This window comes from Pleurodeles waltl, chromosome 10 (genome assembly GCF_031143425.1).
Source record: "Pleurodeles waltl isolate 20211129_DDA chromosome 10, aPleWal1.hap1.20221129, whole genome shotgun sequence".
NCBI lineage: Eukaryota > Metazoa > Chordata > Amphibia > Caudata > Salamandridae > Pleurodeles > Pleurodeles waltl.
This window is the reverse complement of record NC_090449.1, coordinates 1,062,873,194-1,062,892,530: the sequence shown is the minus strand read 5'-3', so window position 1 is coordinate 1,062,892,530 and position 19,337 is coordinate 1,062,873,194. Positions and strand designations below refer to the sequence as shown.

General features: G+C 50.2%; 1 protein-coding gene across 2 annotated transcripts in view; it reads left to right on the top strand.

The window, feature by feature from the left end:
- Positions 1–3,161: 3,161 nt before the first annotated feature.
- Positions 3,162–19,337, top strand: part of PLCL2 (phospholipase C like 2) — a 354,897-nt gene continuing 338,721 nt past the window's right edge. Inside the window, exon 1 of one of the 2 annotated variants that reach the window (XM_069212080.1) lies at positions 3,162–3,422. In XM_069212080.1, the coding sequence (XP_069068181.1) occupies positions 3,240–3,422 (183 nt within the window). In that variant the 5' untranslated portion in view covers positions 3,162–3,239. The remainder of the gene's footprint in view (positions 3,423–19,337) is intronic. The other variant, XM_069212081.1, reaches the window with a different exon arrangement.

The following is a 19,337-nucleotide window of genomic DNA, read 5'->3' as shown; positions in this document are numbered from 1 at the left end:
TGCGATTCACAATGGGTTGCAAAGGAAGACTGACCTCATGAATATTAATGCTGTAGCTCTATATTCGACCCACTGCGACACGCACAATGTGTCAAAGACACATTGGTACACAGGTGTTTCCAATTTCTTATTTGCAAACCGCAAACATTCACAATTAGGAAATTGCAAAGCCCAATGTTTATACATCTGGCCCTAAGTAACACTTTCTACTCTTTGAACTCAGCTGCACCTTCAGGTAGCGATGACTGTATCTTTGCCTTTGACGCCCTGCAGGGCTCCGCTGGCTTTAGGTGAGGTTCATGATATACAAATACTACATGCATACAAGGGAGTGGAGGTTAGCTCTTTGTGGGGGCAGTTAGCTCTGGCAGGGGGCAGTTAGATCTATTCTAAATTGGGTATGGGTTGGAGCAGATCTGATGTTCAGGGCAATTTTGTTACAGGTCCTGAGATCACAGAAGGGGAAGGCTGATCTTCGAGGAGTGCTCGACAAATCCTGTTTTTGTTTGCGTTCTAGAAATTGTATATTTGCATTCCCTGTTGTTTTAAATGCAGATTTTGCAAGTAGCAGAATGACTTGTAAAACAAGCCTTGCTTAAGCCAATGGGTCTGGCGTCGGGTGCCAGCTATTGGATTTGCCAATGTTTGTGAATGATTTTTGTAAGAATTTACAAAGGGACTACTTTGTGTGTGTAAGTGCACATTTTGCAAGAGCAGAACGCTGTCACTCACAGTGAAGATAGCCAATGGCTGAAATGGGCTGACTCATTACTCCATGATGTGGTGGGCAGGACAAAAATGTGAATGGCACCACAACAGACCAATGGTTGAGGGGAACTGGCCCTATGTCTTAGATATAATGTTAGTAAAAAGCAAAAAGGCTTTGGAAAGCAAGACCTAAAATCCGAACCTGACGGGGCACGATGGGAGCTCTCTGTGTGCATCTGTGAGCAGTGCAATGCTGCTGCCCAGCTCTCGAGACCCTCATTCGTAGGGTCAGGGCATTTGATTTGACCCCTTTCTGTGTAAAAAAACGACCTGTTTTCATGCAGTTACCTTTCAAGGGAGGCATTCCGTGCAAAGCACTCCACAGGGAGGCTAGGTTGGAGAGGCATCCCTGGATGGGTGAGACCCCTTCGAATGGGCAAGGAGTGCCCCCACCCCAGATTCAATACTCTCGGTCTGTTTACCCCCTCCCCCCCCAAAATCCACACCTTTGATTTCACTGTATGTTTTTCCCCTTTGCCTCACACCACCCTCCCTCCCGCCCCGTTTCTCGCCTCTGCCCCCGCGATCTGAGCCCTAGTGCCCCCTGTCCGCCGTAGGGGAGACGGGTGTTTGGGGGAGTTGCCCCTTTCTTGCAGCCTCCAGAATCGGGGGGGGTGGGGGGAAGGTCGTGTTGGGTCACCTCTCCCTTGTATTGTAGGCACGGCAGCCTCCAGCACCGGGTGGTGGTGTCCTGCCCAACCCCTGCAGACCCCCTAACTTATACCCCCTGATATGAGCCCTAGTGTCCCCTTCCGTGTGAGGGGATCACCCCTCTCTAGCAGGCACCGGGTTGGGGGGGTGGCCCCTCCCTTGCTGGCACCGTGTTGGGAGGGGTGGCCCTTCTCTTGCAGCCTTTAGCACTGGTTGAGGGGAGGTCGCCCCTCCCTTTAATGCACGGGGAGGGTGGCCCCTCTCTTGAAGCCCCAGCACCGGTTTGGGGGGTGAGCCCTCCCTTGCAGCCTCCAGTGTGTGTGTGTGTGTGTGTGGAGGGGTGACCCCTCCCTTGCTGCCCCCAACCCACCGGCTTGGGGGGGAGGGAGACCCTCATGACCCTACCTTGCCGCCTCCTACACCGGGGGTGTGTGTGGATGACCCCTCCCTTGCCTGCACGGGGGGGGGAGGGGGTGACCCCTCCCTTGCAGCATCCAGTGTGTGTGTGTGGGTGGGGAGTTGACCCCTCCCTTGCAGCCCCAGCACACCAGCTTGGGGTAGGGGGGTGACGCCTCCCTTGCAGCCTCCTGCACCGGGTGTGTATGTGGTTGTGGCGGGGGGGTGGTTGACCCGTTCCTTGCATGGACGGCGGGGGTGGCCCTTCCCTTGAAGCCCCCAGTACACCAGCAAAGGGGGAGGAGGGGGGGGGGTGATCCCTCCCTTGCAGCCTCTTGCACCGGGTGAGTGTGTGGTGGGGGGGTTGACCCCTCCCTTGCAGCCTCCTGCACCGGGTGAGTGTGTGGTGGGGGTTGACCCCTCCCTTGCATGCATGGCGTAGGTGCCCCCCTTGCAGCACCCAGTACACCAGCTTGGGGAGGGGTGACCCCTCCCTTGCAGCCTCCTGCACCGGGTGAGTGTGTGGTGGGGGGGTTGACCCCTCCCTTGCCTGCACGAAGGGGGTGGCCCCTCCCTTGCAGCCTCCAGTACACCAGCAAAGGGGGGGGGGGTGACCCCTCCCTTGCAGCCTCCAGTGTGTGTGTGTGTGTGTGTGTGGAGGGGTGACCCCTCCCTTGCTGCCCCCAACCCACCGGCTTGGGGGGGAGGGAGACCCTCATGACCCTACCTTGCCGCCTCCTACACCGGGGGTGTGTGTGGTGGGGGGGTTGACCCCTCCCTTGCAGCCTCCTGCACCGGGTGTGTATGTGGTGGGGGGGTTGACCCCTCCCTTGCAGCCTCCTGCACCGGGTGAGTGTGTGGTGGGGGTTGACCCCTCCCTTGCATGCATGGCGTAGGTGCCCCCCTTGCAGCACCCAGTACACCAGCTTGGGGAGGGGTGACCCCTCCCTTGCAGCCTCCTGCACCGGGTGAGTGTGTGGTGGGGGGGTTGACCCCTCCCTTGCCTGCACGAAGGGGGTGGCCCCTCCCTTGCAGCCTCCAGTACACCAGCAAAGGGGGGGGGGGGGTGACCCCTCCCTTGCAGCCTCCTGCAGGGGGGGTGACCCCTCCCTTGCAGCCTCCTGCACCGGGTGAGTGTGTGGTGGGGGGGGGGTTGACCCCTCCCTTGCATGCACGGCGGGGGTGGCCCCTCCCTTGCAGCCCCCAGTACACCAGCTTGGGGGGGGGGGGTGGCCCCTCCCTTGCAGCCTCCAGCCCCGGGTGGGGGGGGGGGTCCTGCCACCCAACCCCTCCCCCTCGCACCCTCCGGTGGCGGGGGTTCCCTGGTCCCGCCCCCCTCCTGCCTCCAGCCCCGGCCCTCGGTGCTCAGCCCCGCAGAGGAGGAAGAGGCGGAGGAGGAAGAGGAGGAGGAAGGCGGCGGCAGGATGGCGGAGAGCGGCCGGGGAGGGGGCTCGGCGGAGATCGGGGGCTCCCTGCCCTCGTCCCCCCTCAGCCCGGGGGTGTCCAACGGGGACTGCGCACCCCTGGGGGCGCCCGAGGATCCGCCCCCCAGCCCCGACCGCAGAGAGGGCAAGACGGGCATCCCCCGGAGGAGCAGCATCATCAAGGTAGGCAGGGGGGGGGGGGTCACCCCAGGAAGGGGTACGGTCAAAGGGCGAGGGGGGGGCAAAGGGCAAATACTCTCACCTCAGGAAGGGGTACAAGCAAAGCGCGGGGGGCCTGGACTCCTCCACACCCCATAATTATCTTCAGCATTGGGGTGCAGGGGCAGTGGGGGGGAGGAAAGGGTGGGGTGCACGAGTGGCCCGTGCTGCAACTAGAGGGGAGGCTGCTGGAAGCTGCCCCCGGGTACGGGGGCGTCCGGGGTGTGCCGCTGCCCCTACACCCGCTTTGGTGCCTGTGACCCCCGAGCCACGGGGTGGGTGCAGCTGCTGCTTGTGACCCGGGGGGGTGGGGTCTGTACTGATGCCCCCCCTACAACCAGGAAACGGTGGGCTTCCCCTTCATTAGTGTGGGGGCCGTACTTGCGAAGCTGATGGGGGGGCTGTGGCCCGTGTGGCATGTGCCTGGGGTCCGGAGCTCGGCCCCTTCCCTTCAACCACTGGAATGTGCTGCTGCAACTAGTAACACGGGGGGGGGGGGGCGGAGGGGGCAGGGCTGCTGGAACTGGTAACATTGGGGGGGTCTGCACTGCTGCAACTAGTAACATGGGGGCGGAGGGGGCGGTGCTGCTGCAACTAGTAACATGGGGGACAGGGCTGCTGGTACTGGTAACATGGGGGGGTCTGCACTGCTGCAACTAGTAACATGGGGCGGAGGGGGCGGTGCTGCTGCAACTAGTAACATGGGGGGCGGTGCTGCTGCAACTAGTAACATGGGGGGCGGTGCTGCTGCAACTAGTAACATGGGGGGCGGTGCTGCTGCAACTAGTAACATGGGGGGCGGTGCTGCTGCAACTAGTAACATGGGTGGGGGGCAGTGCTGCTGCGGCTTGTAACGGGGGAGGGGGGTTGTTTTGCTGCTGCAACTAATAACATGGCGGGGGTCAGTGCTTCTGCGGCTTGTAACGGGGGGTCAGTGCTGCTGCACCTAGTAACATGAGGGGGTCAGTGCTGCTGCACCTAGTAACATGAGGGGGTCAGTGCTGCTGCACCTAGTAACATGAGGGGGTCAGTGCTGCTGCGGCTAGTAACATGGGGGGGTCAGTGCTGCTGCACCTAGTAACATGAGGGGGTCAGTGCTGCTGCGGCTAGTAACATGGGGGGGTCAGTGCTGCTGCGGCTAGTAACATGGGGGGTCAGTGCTGCTGCGGCTAGTAACATGAGGGTCAGTGCTTCTGCGGCTAGTAACATGGGGGGTCAGTGCTGCAGCGGGTAGTAACATGGGGGGTCAGTGCTGCTGCGGCTAGGAACATGGGGGGTCAGTGCTGCTGCGGCTTGTAATGGGGAGGGGGTCGTTGCTGCTGCAGGTAGTAACACTTGGTTACTCAGGGTGGATGTCGGCTCCTCGGTGAGTACTGAGAAGTGGGGGGTTGTTGGGGGGGCTGTGCTGCCGCCCCAAGTACTAGGACGGAGTGCAGTGTGTCTGCTCTTGCAGTGAACCAATAAAGGGGGGCGTCCTTCTTCTGCAGCTAGGACCTGAAAGGTGGTGGTGGGGGGTTGGGGGTCCCTGCTGCTTGAGTCAGAATGTAGGTATAGGAGTCGTGGGGGGGGGGGGGGCGGGCAGGCTGTGGTCTCTGCTGCAGCTAGAAGCGAGCTCTATTGCTGCAACAAAACTATGATGATTTGGGGGTTCCGTCTTTGCTGCTGCAGGTAACATCGGGGTGAGCGCCTCGTGCCTTCACTTGTAAGCCCTGTCCTCTTCCGGGGCCCTGGCGCCATGACTCTGCTGGGGGTCACTTGCCTTAAATAGAACCAGTCTCCAGTTCACTCGGTGGGGGCCCTGCAACAAGTAAACAGTACCAATGGGGTGATGATCCATGACTGGGATTGCCCCAACTGGGTAGCAAGTATTAACACAACTCTCCCCACATAAACTTACTGTAACACCCCCACTCCCCTTCCGCCTGATTAGCTGTGGCTCATAGCTCCCCAGCACACCAGCTCCTCCGTGCCCCCCCCCCCCCCCCTTCACACACCCCTTCCACCTAGGAAGGTGCAGGGAGACACCTGCACTTTCAGTCGTTGCACCCGCACTAGCAGTCTTTGCACCCACACTAGCAGTCTTTGCACCCGCACTTTCAGTCGTTGCACCCGCACTTTCAGTCGTTGCACTAGCAGTCGCTGCATCCGCACTTTCAGTCGTTGCACTAGCAGTCGCTGCACCCGCACTAGCAATCCTGCAGCAGCCATGCACCGGAACCGAAACTTGCAGCCGTGCACCACAACTTGCAGCCGTGCACGATGTCACGCACTGGGCGTGTTCTCGGTGCGCGTGGCCACGGTGCGTGCACATCGAGCGAAGCACCAGTTATCTGAGTCTCATAAACCTTGGCCTGAGATTAAGTGGTTTAAAAGGCCCATTAGCGCTGTTGACACTAGTGCAGCTGTTATTGTGTGTGCACTGAGCACGCGGGGGCCCGTGCTGTGCTCCGCTGGGAGGGGTCATTGTGATGCTCTCTCAGCTCACTGAGGCTGCGGGGACCTGTTGTTTCCACCACAGGACACCTACGATCATAAAACACTGATACGATTATCCTTGGTGGGACAAACATAATACTAGGGAGCAAAGCAGTCAAATCAGGAGCAGAGACCCGAGACAGACGGCAAAGCTATCCAATCATGACCAAGCTGGGCAAAGTCAGCCTTTACAGATCAGACCTGTTGGCTTTGCCAGTGCTTGTTGATATTTTGTGCCTGCACGTCTAATCCTTTCTCCTGTGGACACTGGTGTGATTTATTCAGCGTTCAAGTGGGCATTGCCTGTCACGGTACTGTACTACACTTCTGATCCCTGAACAGAGCTGAGTTGAGTTACACCCATGTTGAGCTACAAAGTGTACATTCTATGAGTATGTGACGTTACACTAACTTTGTTCTTTGTAAGTGCACTGGTTACACAAACATGCTATTTTCAGTGAATATACGTGCTGGGACACCACTCCTCTCTCTTAAGAACACATGCATGTCACACCAATGTGCTGGGCACAAAGTGCGTGTTACCCTAATATTTTATATGCAATTGGCATACATAACTACACAGTGGGCTTACGTGTTACACTACAGGGAGTGCAGAATTATTAGGCAAGTTGTATTTTTGAGGATTAATTTTATTATTGAACAACAACCATGTTCTCAATGAACCCAAAAAACTCATTAATATCAAAGCTGAATATTTTTGGAAGTAGTTTTTAGTTTGTTTTTAGTTTTAGCTATGTTAGGGGGATATCTCTGTGTGCAGGTGACTATTACTGTGCATAATTATTAGGCAACTTAACAAAAAAAATATATATACCCATTTCAATTATTTATTATTACCAGTGAAACCAATGTAACATCTCAACATTCACAAATATACATTTCTGACATTCAAAAACAAAACAAAAACAAATCAGTGACCAATATAGCCACCTTTCTTTGCAAGGACACTCAAAAGCCTGCCATCCATGGATTCTGTCAGTGTTTTGATCTGTTCACCATCAACAATGCGTGCAGCAGCAACCACAGCCTCCCAGACACTGTTCAGAGAGGTGTACTGTTTTCCCTCCTTGTAAATCTCACATTTGATGATGGACCACAGGTTCTCAATGGGGTTCAGATCAGGTGAACAAGGAGGCCATGTCATTAGATTTCCTTCTTTTATACCCTTTCTTGCCAGCCACGCTGTGGAGTACTTGGACGCGTGTGATGGAGCATTGCCCTGCATATGAAAATCATGTTTTTCTTGAAGGATGCAGACTTCTTCCTGTACCACTGCTTGAAGAAGGTGTCTTCCAGGAACTGGCAGTAGGACTGGGAGTTGAGCTTGACTCCATCCTCAACCCGAAAAGGCCCCACAAGCTCATCTTTGATGATACCAGCCCAAACCAGTACTCCACCTCCACCTTGCTGGCGTCTGAGTCGGACTGGAGCTCTCTGCCCTTTACCAATCCAGCCACGGGCCCATCCATCTGGCCCATCAAGACTCACTCTCATTTCATCAGTCCATAAAACCTTAGAAAAATCAGTCTTGAGATATTTCTTGACCCAGTCTTGACGTTTCAGCTTGTGTGTCTTGTTCAGTGGTGGTCGTCTTTCAGCCTTTCTTACCTTGGCCATGTCTCTGAGTATTGCACACCTTGTGCTTTTGGGCACTCCAGTGATGTTGCAGCTCTGAAATATGGCCAAACTGGTGGCAAGTGGCATCGTGGCAGCTGCACGCTTGACTTTTCTCAGTTCATGGGCAGTTATTTTGCGCCTTGGTTTTTCCACACGCTTCTTGCGACCCTGTTGACTATTTTGAATGAAACGCTTGATTGTTCGATGATCACGCTTCAGAAGCTTTGCAATTTTAAGAGTGCTACATCCCTCTGCAAGATGTCTCACTATTTTTGACTTTTCTGAGCCTGTCAAGTCCTTCTTTTGACCCATTTTGCCAAAGGAAAGGAAGTTGCCTAATAATTATGCACACCTGATATAGGGTGTTGATGTCATTAGACCACACCCCTTCTCATTACAGAGATGCACATCACCTAATATGCTTAATTGGTAGTAGGCTTTCGAGCCTATACAGCTTGGAGTAAGACAACATGCATAAAGAGGATGATGTGGTCAAAATACTCATTTGCCTAATAATTCTGCACTCCCTGTAGTCTGTGTCCGTGCGGCCCGTGTTCTGTCGGTGAACACACGTATATAACACTAAAGTGTTCCTGTATGCTCTGGCTATACAGGCATGTTACACTCATCTTCTGTGTAGAATAAACATGACCTCGTTACATTACTGTTCTGTGTTTCTGGACTGAGGTGTTGCAATAGTGCCCTGTTGGTGAATGAACATGCGCACATCTCACTCGGGCGTTCAGTGTTCACTGTCTGTGCCTATCTTACCCTACCGGTTGGAGTCCCCTCTACATATCTTTGCAGAAATGAAATTCTGTAGTCAGTGAACAAACTTGCTACTCATTCTGTGTAGACTGTGGATGTTTGAGATGCAGTGTTGTTTCTTAGGCATGGGGTTTTCAGCCTAATACTTTCTATATCCTGAGGCCGGCTTCCCAAAAATGAGTATTCAAAGAACTGGTGAGAGAGGGGGGTCTTTCCCGCCCACATATTGATTCTCTTGAGTACATTTGCTTGGCTAGAAGTTGTGTTCTTCTGCTGAAAACGAGTGCTCGTGTTGAACTTTTATCTTGTTCGAAAGTTTATGCTCAATATGGCAGGACTGAGTTTATGTGCTAATTCAGCTTTCAAGGCTTTTGGTGTGATCTGTTTACTATTTAAAGTTAAGACAAAGGCAGTAGGCCTGGCATATTTATTGTGAAAACCACACGTTTAAGACTACAGGCTGTAGAGGGTGGGGTTTTTATGAAACTGTGTTGAAGACTGTAGAGAGATATTTTGTTACATGGAATCTCAGTTTACTGTCCTCTGCAAATGTTTTGATTGCCCCCAATGACAAACCCTGCGGGTAGAATATTTGCAGTGTGATAATCCTTGTTAGACCCTTTTAAGAGAATCTAAAAGGTTTAATTAGTTCCAAGGATCTTGTAATAAAACGATTCGGTAAAAAATATGTACATATATATTACGAGTGGGCTCATTAATTTCTGATCCCTGTGTAAACCCATGTTTGAGCTGGGGTCCGAATTACGATTTGAGTGTTATTTAATGGATGCCTTAAATATCTCCACCTTTGTTAGATTTAGTCTGGTCAAACCTGCTGAAATTTAACAGGGGAAAACGTACAGTATTTACCGTATCATGCATATTTTGGTGCATTAAACACCAAAATGTGCATGTGATTCTTCAGGAACTCGTAATGGGTGCAATTTATCTTGCATCCGATAAATATTGTAGCCTGCGGCATTTTTATTTATCGGGTGTGATAAATGGCGCCCATCCTTGTAATCAGGCCCGTAGGAGGGCTTTGGCTCCGCCCTCTGCCATTGGTCTGTTTCTCGTCCTCCCCATTTCTGTCCATGACAGCATAAAGCATGGGGCATTGGCCCAGCCCACTTCAGCTGTTAGCACCGTTGCCCTATGAGTGACAGCATTTCGCCCGATCATATGCACCTCTGCCACATAATGATTCTGCCTCAGTGCCACGGCTGGTGGGCCAGTCCTTTAGTTTTCCAGTTTTTGTTTTTATAGGTCCCAGTTCATGCATTTCCTTCTACTTTTTATTTTATTAGTATTTTTTATAGTGTACTGAAGCATTCTTTGTATTAGTATTGTTTAGTGATCTGCACCTCCCCAGACACTGCTACTGGGTCCCTCGTTTACTGCTCATTTAATCCGGTTTGGATCGCAACCGTAGCACTCGCGGCATCTAATCTGGGCAGCCATCTTGGAATGGTATTGTTCATAGTGTGCCATTGTTTACCGCTCCAAGATGGCCAACAAGTTGCTTCTAAATGTGGCAGCCGTGCTAGAACCGTAAAACAAAAATACACTGAATACACTATTATTGCAAGATGGCCACTCTCTGCTAAGTTTAAAATATTTTTTATTACAAGTGTTCTGGTTAGGCTGAACCATTTTTATACTTTTTATTCTCGAAAGATATCTGTCACGTACTTGCTGACAATTTGTGTTCATTTGAGTATAAGTGAGTGTGCAAATGCAAGAACGAGTGGGTGAATGCAAGAGTGAGCTACAGAGTGCTTTCATGACAACATATCGAGTGCCTGAACTCACCAGTGACCCACAAGGCACTCTGTTATAAACCTGACCTATTGGCATTGCCAGTGCTTGTTTTCCTTTGTTTCCTAGATATTCTATACTTCATCGGTGTGGTGCTGATTTCTCTGTGGTGTTGCTCTGCTTCTGCGTTGATTCACGATTCTGTTCTCGTGCTGTTTGTGTTGTGTTTTCGGTGGTAGGTTGCTCATGGTTCCCATGAATGATGTCATGGGAATTGTTTTCTTTCTAGGTGGCATTACAACCGTTTTTGAGGCGTGTGGAAGGTTTATTTTATTTTTCTTTGCACTGCGAACTTCGGTGTGTTACAGAGAGTGCTTTAGCCCTTTAAAATATCCTCTCTCTCGCAATTCAGCTCTGTTTACAATTAATGTCTCTGCAAACTGCTTGTAGTTTTTCTCATCCACCGCGTGTCCCGTATGTTTCTGATATTTCATAATCGGAACATTCCCAGCTTCTGTTCTTTCCCTGCATGTTGGTGATTTAAATCCTTATGCTGCGTGTCCACTGCGGCTGGTCTGTGGGAGTGTTCATTTTGTGTTGAAAATATTGGTATCTGATATTGTCTGTGTGCATGGTCAGTACTGGTGCCTGATACAGGCACTATGCACACTGTGGATGTTGGTGTCTGATACAGTTTGTGTGAGTGCTATGAACACTGGTGTCTGATACTGTCTGGTGAGCACTGTGTGAACATTGGTGTCTGATACTCTCTGAACTGTGAACATTGGTGTCTGATACTGTCTGTGTGTACTGTGAACTTTGGTGTCTACTTACTCTGTGTACTGTGGACTATGGTGTCTGATACCGTCTGTGTGTACTGTGGACTATGGTGTCTGATACCGTCTGTGTGTACTGTGAACATAGGTGTCTGACACTGTCTGTGTGAGTGCTATGAGCATTGGTGCGAGATACTGTCTCTGTGTGTGTACTGTGAACATTATTGTCTGATACTGTCTGTGTATAATGTGAACATTATTGTCTGATACTGTCTGTGTATAATGTGAAAATTGGTGTCTGATACTGTCGGTATATACTGTGAACTTTGGTGTCTAATACTGACTCTTTGTGTACTTTGAGCATTTGTGTCTGATACCGTCTTTGTGAACATTGGTGTTTGGTGTCTGATGCTGTCTGTGTGTACTGTGAACATTGGTGTCTGATACTGTCTGTGTGTGCTGTGAACATTGGTATCTGATACTGTCTGTGTATAATGTGAACATTGGTGTCTGATACTGTCTGTGTGTATTGTGGACATTGGTGTCTGATACTGTGTGTAGTGTGAACATTGGTGTTTGATACTGTCTGTGTGTGTGTATTGTGAAAAATGTTGCCTGGTACTGTCTTTGTGTTCTGTGAACTTTGTTCTCTGCTTTTGTTGGTGTGTACTGTGAACATTGGTGTCTGATTCTGTTTGGGCGTACTTTGAACATTGGTGTCTGATACTGTCTGTGTGTACTGTGAACATTGGCGTTGGATACTGTCTGTGTGTGTGTAATGTGAATATTGGTGTCTGATCTTGTTCCATGTTTGAACTGAATTTGGCGGTTTGATACTGTTGTCTATGTGCACTGTCAGTATTGGTGTTTGATAGGGGTTCGTGCACATGCATTTTTTCAATATTGATGTCTGAACTTACTTTGCATGCACTGTAAATGTTAGAATTTGATGCTGCTCTGTGTGCAGTGTAACTATAGATGTCAGATGGTGCTCAGTGTGTGCACTATGAATATTAACATCTAATAGTCTATCCACTATGAAAAATTGTGCCAGACAGAGGTGTGTCTCAGTGAGCTTGTGAGTGCAGATGTCTTATCTTGCTTTTTTTCTTGCACTATGACCATTGGTGCCTGACACTATTCTGTGTGCTCCTTGACAATGCATGTCAGATCTTGCCCTCTGCTTGCACTGTAGATGTTGGTGTGTGATTTTCGCTTTCTAAGCACCATGAATATTGATGGCTTATCTTGGTAAGTGCAATGGTCATATTGATGTTTGATCTTGGTGTGTGCACTAGTGATATTGATGTGTGATCTTGGTGTGTGCACTGGTGATATTGATGTCTGATCTTGGTGTGTGCACTGGTGATATTGATGTCTGATCTTGGTGTGTGCACGGGTGATATTGATGTCTCATCTTGTGTGCAATAGTGATACTGATGTCTGACCATGTTGTGTACACTGGTGATATTGATGTTCCATCTTGTGTGCACTGGTGATATTGATGTGTGATCACGTTTTGCGCACTGGTGATATTGATGTCTGATCCTGTTGTGTGCCCTGGTGATATTGATATCTGCTTTTGGGTGCACTGGTGATATTGGTGTCTGATCTTGGGTGCACTGGTCCTATTGATGCCTCATCTTGTGTGCACTGGTGATATTGATGTCTGATCTTGTGTGCACTGGTGATATTGATGTCTGATCTTGTGTGCACTGGTGATATTGATGTGATCTTGGTGTGTGCACAGGTGATATTGATGCCTGATCTTGGGTTGTGCATGGGTGATATTGATGTGTGATCTTGGGTGCACTGGTGGTATTGATGTGTGATCATGTGCGCATTGGTGATATTGATGTGTGATCATGTACGCACTGGTGATATTGATGTCTCATCTTGTGTGCACTGGTGATACTGATGTCTGATCATGTTGTGTGCACTGGTGATACTGATGTCTGATCATGTTCTGCGCACTGGTGATATTGATGTCTGATCATGTTGTGTGCACTGGTGATACTGATGTCTGATCATGTTCTGCGCACTGGTGATATTGATGTCTGATCATGTTCTGCGCACTGGTGATATTGATGTCTGATCATGTTGTGCGCACTGGTGATATTGATGTCTGATCATGTTGTGCGCACTGGTGATATTGATGTCTGATCATGTTGTGCGCACTGGTGATATTGATGTCTGATCATGTTGTGCGCACTGGTGATATTGATGTCTGATCATGTTGTGCGCACTGGTGATACTGATGTCTGATCATGTTGTGCGCACTGGTGATATTGATGACTCATCTTGTGCGCACTGGTGATATTGATGACTCATCTTGTGCGCACTGGTGATATTGATGGCTGATCTTGTGTGCACTTGTGATATTGATGTCTGATCATACTGTGCACACTGGTGATATTGATGTGTGATCACCTTGTGTGCACTGGTGATGTTGATGTATGATCTTGGTGTGTACACTGGTGAGATTGATGTCTGATCATGGGTGCACTGGTGATATTGATGGCTGATCTTGGGTGCACTGGTGATATTGGTGTCTGATCTTGGTGTGTGCACTCCGGACACTATCGTCTGGTGCTATTCACTCTGTGGGCGTCTCACACCACTCTCACTGCCTGTGCTCCGCACCTTCGTGTGATACCGTGTGCACCACTTCCTGGTCGCACGGTTGTGTGTTCAGTGCCCGCACGTGTCTGTCGCAGAGGTCACCGAGTCACTCTGCAGAAGTTGGCTTGTGCTTCCGGTAGTGTTGCACACCTGCCCCTCCCTCCAGTGGTAACAACCCTCACACATGCACAGGGCGGCTTCCTCTGTGGCCGGCACCGCCCAGCCCCGGCAGTGATGGGGCCTCTCGGCCGCCCTTCCTGCTCCACGCGGTGTGGGCGACCCATGGCCCTGCGATGTCCCATTCATAGTTTGTGTTCACAGCAGGCGCTGTACAGGGAGTGGGCGTTTCTTGGGTGGCGATTAGTGTGCAAACCACATTAGGCCTTGTGCAAACATACTTACGGTTTGTGAAGGGTTGGGTGTGGCAAGGCTTCTTGTGCACAGAGACGAACGTTAGCGAGCAACATGTGTGATCTGAGGAACTACGCCCTGGGCTTGAACCTGCTCTCCAGGCCCTCTCCAATTATGTGGCAGAGGAGGACCGAGCCATGCAGTAGGGCTGACTAAATGACATGGCACCCAAAGGCAAATTATGCGGAGTAGTGCCCCAGGTTCTGTGGCGGTATTGATATTTTGTCATCTTAACCCACGTTCTGTTTGTGCAAAGGTTTCACCTCATGCATGCGGTACATGCTCTGTGAACCGACAGGCAGCGCTGGGCGCTGTACAGTGGTGGCCGGAGAGGCTATTGTGATCCGAGTCACTAGGGTAACTTCACCTCGGAGGCGACCAGTTAACCTTTGCCATTGCGTTAGAAATAGTTTGAGCTAGAATCCTGAACATTATGCGGCAGATGGTGAGTTGTGTGGCAAACTCCCGTAATCCCAGTGACCCTAGGGGCTTGCACCAACCAGAGTGCTGCAGATCTCTCTGAGGGTCCCTGACTCCACCCCCCTCAGTGGGATCTGTCCGCCCCCAGATCCGCTGGGGCTTTGCACACTCAGGGATGTAGGTGTGAGAGGCGCGTGTGCAACACACCCGAGAAGGGAGTCAGCCGTGTGCACTAGTATAGGACACCGCGGAGAGGTGCACGGCGCCCTCTTGTGTGACCGCCGCACGGTAAAGGAGCCGTCTCTTGTGAAGTCACGACTGGTGCACGGCACAAGAGACCCAGCTCCTGTGCTGCCTTCTGTTACTGGCTCCCAGTCATCGGGATTCGAACAATATCCACCCCCCCCCCCCCCCCCGTAGAGCCCTGAGACCCTCAGGGGTAAGTAGTTTGCTTTACAAATTCCTGATTGATTGATTGGTAATTATTATATATTCTGGCGCTCGGCCACAGGAACTCCTGGCTGAGGCCGTTCACTGTTGGCAGCAGCAGGCGCATTAACCCACAGACTTTTGCTCCCTCGTGCCCCGCAGTGGCCCAGTTTCCTTCTGCCTTGTCTTTAATGCACAAGCCGGCCCCGGGCCCTCTCTCAAGAGAGACTGCTTTCAAAGCGCTTGTTTTCATTCATATAGAAGACTTCAACCTTTGGACTTCTGGGGGCCCCACTTTATCATTACTGCAACCCAGAGCCCCCATCTCAATCAATATTGGAACCTGGGCAGCTCCCCCACCCCCATGTCGTTACTGGAAGTCGGGGACTCCCCCGAGTCATACTGGAAGATGGGGACCCCCACTGAGTCATTACTGAGCCCAGGACCCCGGCAGAAGTTCATGATTTGAACCACAAAACAATACACAAAAATATGGAAACAAGCATTCATCATACACAACTGATCACACATTTTATTTACAAATTCTAAACAAAAAAATAAACATTTTAATAGGAAAGTTGAAGCGTTTACAAATTCATTTGAAGCCACACATCGCCCATACTGTATTCTGTTTGCACCTGCCCTGCTCCCAGGAGCCAGTCGCAGGAGACTCATTTAATTTTTAGCCTCAAATTCCTTGACATTTACAGTGCTTTTTAAAATGTTCAATTGTACATTTAGCCACTTTATTTCTGCACACCTTATTAATCTGTTAATATTAATTTACTAAACAGACACAGACCCCGGAGGAGGCTTCGGGGACCCCCAGGGGCCTCCGCATCACAGATTGGGGGGAACCACTGTTCTAAGGCGATCTGCAGTCTGAACATGTTTGTAAGATGTAACGAGTGTGCACTGATGGTCTGTGCATAGTAACCCCCCAGGATTCTGCAGACCGCGCCCCCAGTGAAAAGATACACAGTTTTTATTTTGTAGCAGATTAGTTTAACAACAGCTTTCATGAAGCTGAGGTTTAGATTCTAATAGTCTGAGAATTTGTGTGGCATCCCAGTCTTGGGCCATTTAATATTACATATTTCAATAGGCTTAAAACACATTTTTTTCAAACAAGCAAATGTTTAATGAAAATAGTAAGTGAAATACTGGAGTGCACTGCAGTGTAAAGTCTCTCTATACTACAGACACTACTCACTCCCTGGAGCTAATTCTTTACAAATCTTTCACTCATAGCGCACACACACAGCCCCTTCCCCCCCCTCCCCCCCCCCACGCACACACATACACTCTCACAAACGCAGGTTACATATTTACAGTCTATAAATATTCATAGCTCACAGGACCCCATAAAAAAATGAAAATAGTTTCAGGTCCTTCTAAAAATTGTTTTATTATTATAGTTGCAGCCTCTGACCAGGGACATCTTAAGAATTTTGGGGCCCTCGGCCAAACCTGCTCTGGGGGCCATGTTTGGAACAGTTTTGAATTTAGGATCCAGTTTCAGTTCTTTCAAGCCCTCTTTGGCCAGGTCCCTGGCAGTGCACAGGGGCACTCCCATGTGTTTACATATGTAATTCAGGGGTAGTGACATGTTTTCAATATTGTAACACAGCAGCAGCTCACTAACATTACTACAAATAATCTCTGTGACACCCTCCAATTCTCATATGGGAGGTCCTATTGTGATGTAAAAGAAACATTTTTATGAATGTTGCGTGAAACAAACACAACATTTCTCTGCAACATGTCTGTAACAGACTCCACACATCACCCACATTAAGAATAAATTCAAGGGAAACTATATTTAAACAATCTGTTTAAGAATTATTCAAGGTCACGGGTAAGAACAGAGCTGGCTCTATCAGGGGCCCCTGAATGGCTGGGGCCACTTTGCCCAGGCCTTTAAATGTCTCTGCCCCCAGCACTGTGTAAACATTCACACTGTCCAACCAGCATTCTGTAGGTGGAAGATAAAGAAACCAAACTAGTGCAAATCCACTGTGTACCCGTTGGTAACCACGCCCAACAACGAAATTATCAACAAAGCCTCCTTTGTATAAGCCAAATGTGTTTTTTAACAAAGCTGATGGTGTTGTTTTCTAAACTTATACATTCTTGAGCGCATCATAATATTTCTGATTCTGTAAAAATCAGTAAAAACGGAAAACTGGAAGCCTTAATTATGATAAAAAAATCTGAAAAATAATGAAACTCTCTAGTTAAGGTTAACAGCCCAGTGCACTGCTCATGACTCCACTGGTGCTATTATCAATGACTGCATCAACGTGACGCGACGTGACGTGACGCATTACATCCAGATGAAATGCTGAAATATCCCTGAGAAACGTGTCTTCACAGAGGTTCCACAGCGACTAGTAGCTGCAGAGCCACTGACTGCCAGCGGGTGTCCCCACACCTCACCCCCGTGGACAGCGGCTGTAGTGCTTGGACATCAAGCACAGGTCTTCGTGGACATTACATCACATGTTCGTATGTATGTAGTGCAGATCGCTGTATGTAGCAAAGGGTCACAGAACACGGATGTGCGCTCTACAGGCAGTAGTTACGGGACATTACATCCAGCTGTCAAAGGAGGTGTTTGATGGTGTGTGGTTTCAATCGATCGATCAATCAATCAGTATTTGTATAGTGCATCCCTATCACGCCTGACGGTATCTGGGCGCTGAGGTTAGGAAGGTCTCAGTCGAACAGCCAGGTCTTGAGTCTCCTTTTGAAGCCCGCCATTGTGGGGGGGTGGGGGGGGTGCTGTTCGAAGGTGGAGGGGCAGATCGTTCCAGGTCTTGGCGGTGATGTAGGAGAAGGAACGACCACTGCTGTGGCTGCGACGGATGGGGGGGGGGTGTGCGTGAGGGCCTGGGGAGTGGAGTGCAGCTGTCTGGCGGGTTGATGGAAGTTCACACACTGGTTGATGTATGCCGGTCCCTGGTTGAGTAAGGCTTTGTAGGAGTGCATAAGAATCTTGTATCTTCGGACCTCCAGCCCAGACATTGCTTGGCTTCGGGTCTGATTCTGTCTACCTGGTTTGTGGTCAGGCAAGCTGGATTGTTATTGTTGAGGGCTCTTGAGTTGATGCAGCAGGTATGGAGGTCAAGCGATTAAGTTGTTCATGGAAGTCATGGAACTGATAGGGCTGAACTTCCTCAGGCCTTTGGGATGTGTTGTGGTGCGTAGGACGCCTGTGATGGGAGTAAGAGAGACAGCAGGACAGCCGTGGAGCAATACATTGCCTTTATGCAGGTGGGGGAGGACCAGGGCTTGCATTGTAATAGTCCTCTCAGCAGTGTGTGTGTGTGTGTGTGTTTTTTTTTTTTTTTTTTCTTAAAGTGGGGTCACTGTTCAGAATGAAATCAAGTGACTGTGCACTGGAAGCCAGCTGGGTGATGAGGGTACGTAAGTTAATTTCAGAGAGACATGCATCGATCTGTGGATACCTGGAGATGTCCGAGATAACGGTTAACTCTGCCAATGATGGGTTTAGTTTGAGGCGTGTGCTTGACTTGTAGTTCTGGATTAGATCGACTTTGATTCAGAAACATTGGTATCGTCGAACGAGGAGAGTGAGGGGTAGAACTGGGTGGTGTTGGCACAGTCTCATAACATTAGCCCCCACTGTTCCCGCTGTGCGCGGGGGGGGCCGGTACTCCAAGAGGCCCCGTCAGCACAGCTGCCACTGTGAAACGGGCCCCTGGCCTGGGAGCTTCTGATTGGGTGGGTGGGAGGTGGACCCATGAATGTACTTTGCAGGGGGGACCCCTCAAGTTTCGCTTCACCACTGTGTTGGCATGTTGATGGATCTTGATGCTGCCAGGTGGGGGACACAGTGGTTCCATGTAGAAATGGAAGATGCTTGGAGAGAAGATAGATTCCTGATTTTCTTCACAGGGAAATATGATTATTCGGATCTTGCGGCTCCTGGCTCTGTGAGCTGCATCCAGCTTTCAAGGTCCTGTGTTCTTGACCCAGATTTCTGTGTCAATCATCAGGAACCCATTCACACCCTGGAACAGAGTCAAAAGGCTGTGGAGCGGTTAAGGAGGAGAGGCAGGGTTCCTCTCTATCGTTGATCAGGAATATGTTGCTACCGTCCACTTGTGGAGTGGCTGCCTTCATCCTGTACTGTAGTCTTCCACAGTAGGAGATTGCTTTTGTTGGTAAACTCCAGCAGTTGGGTGGACACTGCCCTCCTGATGATTTTTCCTAAAAAGTATTGGTGCTTAACGGGACGGATGTTGGTGAGGTCATCTGGGTCTACGGTTGGTTTCTTCAGTAGTGGAGGAGCAAAGCAAAACACAAACACTGTGGTATAGCGTAACTGGATGGATGGAATGCGGAACCAATCAAACATTCACCCCCAGTCACAGATCTGGGTTTAATACATCCATTATTTTGCTCACCATGCCACCCCAGTTTGGACCCAGCCATATGCAAATCAGTCTTGACCCTGTTCCTCATGGGAACAGTCCAGCCCGAACTGCCAGGCCAGGTTCTCCCTGGACCGGAAACAAGCATCCTGGGACCGGTTTCGGGGTTTTACCCCTCATCA